The 5,861-nt window shown below is 61.2% G+C and overlaps 1 protein-coding gene across 1 annotated transcript in view; it reads right to left on the bottom strand.

The window, feature by feature from the left end:
• Positions 1-5,861, bottom strand: part of WWP2 (WW domain containing E3 ubiquitin protein ligase 2) — a 39,540-nt gene that overhangs the window by 4,675 nt on the left and 29,004 nt on the right. The window contains 7 exon segments of the mRNA XM_009894038.1: positions 602-761; positions 1,989-2,077; positions 2,166-2,237; positions 2,395-2,473; positions 2,770-2,898; positions 3,534-3,615; positions 5,625-5,679. Coding sequence (XP_009892340.1) covers positions 602-761; positions 1,989-2,077; positions 2,166-2,237; positions 2,395-2,473; positions 2,770-2,898; positions 3,534-3,615; positions 5,625-5,679 — 666 coding nt within the window.

Here is a 5,861-nt window from a genome sequence, read left to right as displayed (position 1 = left end):
CCCCCCCCGCCACACAGCCCCTGGGAAATCAGGTCCCCTCTGGCCCCACAGCCATTCCCTGGATTTAAAAGGCGTCACCCCGCAGCCTTCCCCACAGCACCCCCTCAACGTTGCCTGACTCCCACGGACCCACACCTGAGCGAGAAGGGGCTTAAGGAGGGCGACAGCGCTGAGCTGAGCACAGCCACAAAGAGCCACAAAGCCTACGGCAGCTTGGGGCTGAGGCTGAGGTCCCCAGCGCCACGGGTGGCCCAGATGAGAAAGGTGTGGAGGGGGAGCAACGTTGGTGCAGTGCCGTGCTCCCCTTGGCGTGCCTCGGGCTGGAAAAGGCCACAAAGCCTACAGCTCCGGGGACACTGGGGCTGGAAAAGACATGCCACCCATGGTGCTGGGGACCTCAGCCTCAGCCCCAAGCCACCGTTAAGGGTTAGGGTTCAGAGAGCCATAGAGCCCAGTACAGCCATGCACGCAGAGCTTCCCCTCACCCCGCTGACCACCCCGGTCCCCTGCAAGGCCCCCGCTCTGTGGGAGGGACAAAATGAAGCATCTTGTCTCCCATGGCTTCCCTGACCCCTCTCGCCCCGTCACCCTGGGCTCTTACCATGGCAATGAAGCGGCCGATGAAGCGGAAGTAGGTGAGGTGGTCGGGGTTGATGGAGGAAGCAGGGTTGATCTGCAGGCAGTAGTTGTTCTTGCCAGCATATTCAAAGAGGCAGTACATGGGGTTGAGCACCTCATGAGACAGTAGGAAGAACCACTCCCTGGGGCAAAAGGAAGGGAGAGCGCGGTGACGAGCAGCTCGAGGAGCCGGGGGCACCCAGGGGCTGCACAGGGAGGCTGCACCCCAGTGGAGGGGACAGCCATGTGCCTGCGCAGCACACCCCGCACGAACCAGGTGCCCATCTCCTCAGTGCAAGCATTGGGCCCTGGTGTGCCTTAGCGAGGGTGTCCTCCGCCCCAGGGGTGCTGTACCTGGTTTGTGAAGGGCTTCTGGAGACACCAGCAAGAAGAGACACCTCCCCAGGCTGCTGAAGGCCCCGCTCAGAGCAACGGGGATCCCGGCAGGCGCAACACGGCTCAGTCCCACCCATGCTTGTCGTACGCATACACACACACGCTGCTGTGTACACACAACTCCAGCCTCCCCACACGAGCCCCACCCTGAGCTCAAAGCAGTGCGGGACGGGTACCCAGGTACTGTGCCGGCTTTGCTCCCCCAGCCGCGCAAGGAGAAGGCAGTCCTCGGACGCAGAGGCAGCCCCGGCATCCCGTCCGTGGTTCTACCCTGTGGTAGAACAGCATGACGTAACCTACCATAGGGTAAAACCACTGGCAGGACACAGAGAGAGGCGGAGAGCAGGAGCCCCTGCACCAGAGCCGGGGGGAGCAGCACCACCAAGGAGGAGCAGGAGAGTGCGGCAGGCAGGGGGGAGCATTAACCCAGCATATGCTCCGACCGAGCTGGCTGGGGCTGATGGGGACACAGAGGGCCCCCTCCAGCCAAGACACAGCCCGTGCTGTGCAGTAACACCATCCTCAGGTGCATCTGCATCCTCGTAGCAACTGCATCGCACCGCATCTACCCTGGCATGCACCAACTGCCCCAGAAAACACCAGGGCCTGTCAGCTGCGGGGAGAAGAGACTGCTCGACCCATCACCTCCACATCTCAGGAGCAGCAAGCGTTGGCACTCAGAACTGCGGGCGGCAGGAGAGCCCCAGCCAGCTCCCCCAGCCCGCTCTGTACCAGGGACAGGCTGCTGCAATGCTTTCAGGGCGTTCCACCATTCCCAAAACTCAGTCCATTTCCCATTTAAACATCCCTGGGCTCCTCCGCTGCATAAAGTAGGTGCTGCAGAAAGGCTTAGGTACCCCAAGGGCAGCTGCCAGACAGGCTCCCCCACCTGCACCATCCTTTAGTGATTCACACCGCAGGCAGGGCACAGACCTGGCAGCGGCAGGCACGTGGTCTGGCACACCGGCACTCACCTAGCGATGCCACCATAGTCCAGGCCCTCCTCTCCTCGCATGATGATGTACAGACGGCGCCGCAGGTCGTACGGCTTCATGTTCATGATCTGGGGAGAAGCAAGCGGAAGCATTACTGCGAGCTGGCACGAGGTGCTCCACACCTCCCCAGGTTCTGCGGCCCCTGCATCTCCTCACCTGCTGGAAGGAATCCTCAAAGAGCGTCTGTCGGGAAACACTGATCTTCACGTGGCTGGGCAACGCGTTCGACTACAAGCAAGGCAGAGAGACACGAGGCTTTGTGCAGGCTGGCACAGCAGCTCTCCTCACCCGCGCCTGCCCACAAGGTCAGGCTGTCCATGCACCCACCCAGCCCTGTGGCTCAGCAGCCCCCAAGCCGCCGGGGCACTCCGGCCGCTCTACTCACGTGGCAGAGGAAGCGGAACTGGTGGTACTTCCAGCGAAAGCTTCGGTCGTACGCCCCTGGGGAGCCACCCTGCTTGCTCCTGCAAAAGCAGCACAAGCCTTGGTTCATCACCCCTGCCTGCCCCGGCGCAAGCAGCTCAGCAGCCTCATCGCCTGCCAGGCGGGAGGAAGATCTCTGGGGCACAGTTCACCTCCATCAGAACCAAATGTGAGGCCCTAAACCCGCTACTCAGTCTCTTTGCAATAAAGCTGACCAACTTCCCCCACTCGGTATCAGGACCACGAGAAGGCACGAGCTGCGAACAGGCGGCTCGAGTCCCAGCTCCCAGTGTGCAGCCCGGCTGCAGAGCAAGGAGCCCAGCCCAAAAATGCTTACCCAGACTCAAATCCAGGGCGTGGGTCCTTGAAGGTAGTGGTGCGAGTGTTGTGGTCCACGAAGTAGCGCACACCCTCGTTTGTGTACTTCATCTCCCAGCCGGGAGGCAGCGGCGGCTCCTGGATCATCCTGCCGACAAGGAAGGGGTCACCGGGCAGGCACCTCAGACACCTCTCACCCTGAGGTGCAGCCCTCCAAACTGCCGCCCTTGGAGACGACCTTCAATTTGCAGCTCCGTACCACGCAAAAGGAAGGATTCATGGTATGGGATTAGCGAGCGCCTACATGCAACCCAAGACAGGAGCCCTGTCTGCACTGCACTCTCAGCCACGGCCAGGACTGGCCACAGTTACAGCTTCACTCTCTGCGGGAGAGGTCGCCTCAGTAGAGACCTGGGCCAGATTCTCATCCGGGGCAGGTCTCTGGAGAACCACAACCCAGAGCTCTCAGGAGCCCAAGCAGAGCCATGGAGGAAGGTGACAGGGCAAGAAGCAAGCACCTTACTGCCCAGAAAGCCTTGAGTCTTCCCCATCACTTCCTCATCTCTACCCTCTGCACCTGCAAGCTGGAGAGCTGCCCCGCAATGCCAAGGGTTGCAGTGTCCAACCCTCCTGCTGCTGCCTGCAGTTCTCGGTGCTTTTGGCTCCCCAGTGCTGCAGCCCGCTCGGTCCCCCGGCATGGACAGCTCTCAGTACTCAGCAGCCCATCGCATGGACCTTCCGAAACCACAAGCATCCTCCCTGCTCTCCCCGCAGGCTGCCTACCCTTGTGTGCGAGGGTCTTCCCACTGGGTGGTCCGTGTGTTGTGGTTCACGTAATACACTCGCCCATTGTCCTGTCTCTTCTCTAAGAGGAAAGGGAGAGGAAGCATTAGTTGGAGCACCCTGGCCAGCACTGACCCACAGTCCCAGGAACAGCCCTCCCGTTCCCAACACACGATAAGTTTGTCAGCTCCCCCTGTCCCACCTTCCCGGCAACACTGCCCTGGCTCGTTTAGAAAAAACAAGTTAAAAAACCCTACATTTCTTCTACGTGCACAAGCTGCTGCACCTCCAGGGAAGGCTGGCCTTCTCCGGTGCCTCCCAGGCCAGCATGCGGAGAGGTGCCACGGCAGAGGCCAGCCCTGCCAGCATGCTGCGAGGCTGGCACAAGAGGTGTGCTCGGCCACGCATCTCACGGGGCAGGTGGCACACACACCCCTCCTCGGACACGCAGAGCTCCGCAAGCACAGCAGCCCTCTAAGGCGGATCTGCAGGTGCTTTCTCAAACGCATCCAAACTCCCTGCATGGCCCAGCTGCCAGCACACAGCTCGTGCTCCCGGCATTGCGCTGCACAGGCATGCACACCCGCACCTCCTTCTGTTGCGCACACGCATAAAACAACCGTGCCACTCACACCAGCACCACTGCCCGACCCCACTCTCTGCCTCGAGCCTCACACACCTGCAGCACACTTATGCGGTTGCACAGCAGCCGCTCAACACACACTCCCCACATGTGCCACACACGCTTCCCCAGGCACCCCCTTCCCAACACGTGCTCACGACACTATTTGCACACTTAGAACAGCAAATGCCTCCCAGCCGTGGCTGGGTACCATGTGCCCTGGCCTGGCGGTGATCCTGTGCCCGCTCCCCACCCCGCCAGCCCCCGGGTGCCTGCGCACACCCTATGCACTCCCTCTTGTCCTGCCTGCACGCCTGCCGACGCCGCTCTGCCTCTCGACAGCCACCCACCCTGCGCACACCCACGCACACTCGCTGCCTTCCCACCAACACGTGTGCCCCACACGCAACACACCTCCTCCCTCCATGTGCCTGCGTCACTCCCTGCACGCACGGCCCTGCTCCATGCCGGCAAGGACGCCCTGCACGCACACTCCCCTGTCACCTCCCAGCCACTGCGGTCCCCCTCGCTCCATCTCACTCCCAGACTGTGGAAAGCAGCCCCCACACTGTGGCTCCAGCAGATCCCACATGTGACGACCAGGACTGCATCCATCCTGAGGATCCCCACCCGAGGGTGCTCAGCTCCATGCAGAGCTGTGTCCCCCCCCAAGTCTGCCCAGCTGACCCTGCAGACAGCTCCCCTCTCCTCGCTGATGCAGGAGGTGGGGCACCCAGCATGGCAGCAAAGGTTCCAGCACTGTCCCCATCGAGACACTGCCCTTGGAGACCCTCTTAGCAGCCTGGCCACCCTCTGTCCTGCTCCAAGCTCCCTGCAATTTTAACCCCTCTCTTGCCCTCCCTGCCTGCCCATCTGCTGCCCAACCGCACCCACAAGCATCCCAGCCTGCCCTCTCCAGGGATGCTCTCACCATGGGAATGGCACAGGGACCTTTCAAAACGTCCCAACACACTTGGGCCATGCTGGCAGGCAGCCCCGCTTCTGATGGCTCCCAGCCCCGCTGCGGACCAGGGCAGAGCATCCCTGGAGGCAGGCACGGCAGCGGGACGGATCCCTGCTCAGCAGAGGAGGGGTCTGGGGACGAGCGAGGAGTTGGATCTCCAACCTTTCCCCCTGTCCAAAGAACAACCACAAGCACTTCTGCATTCAGTAGCTGAGAGAGACTGGGAACTCCTCCAGGAAAAGGGGAAAAAAGGAAAAAAAGCTGGATTTCAAATCAGAGACTGTGCTAATCACGGGCAGACTCAGCCCCACATCCAGGAGAGCATGGGGAACACTGGCTCCCCAGCCACCGTTCCCATTAATGCCAGGGACGGGAGCGAAGGAGCTGCTGACAGCACCATCCTCCCTGCGAGGTGGGCAGGGTCCCATTCAGGTGACCGTGGACCATCCCCGGCAGGCTGTCTGGTGAACGTGGTGGCAGGCAGGTGAGGTGGCTCAGTACTTACCCCAGCCAGGAGGAAGAGGACCGAGAGGATCATTGTCGGACGGAGCGCCAGATGACTAGAGACAACAGAGAGGGCAAAAACACAAAATAAAAACCAGGGCAGGGATGCCTGGGAAGAGCAGAGTGCGCCCGCTCCCACTCGCCTCCCCTTGGCCCGCAGCTCCCAGAGAACTAAAAAAAAAAAAAAAAAAAAAAACCCCCCCAAACAAAAAAAAAAAAAAAAAAAAACACACCACAC

The sequence above is a fragment of the Charadrius vociferus genome, unplaced genomic scaffold (genome assembly GCF_000708025.1).
Source record: "Charadrius vociferus isolate BGI_N301 unplaced genomic scaffold, ASM70802v2 scaffold341, whole genome shotgun sequence".
Lineage (NCBI taxonomy): Eukaryota > Metazoa > Chordata > Aves > Charadriiformes > Charadriidae > Charadrius > Charadrius vociferus.
Note: the sequence above shows the minus strand (reverse complement) of the source record. Positions and strands in the feature narration are given on the sequence as shown.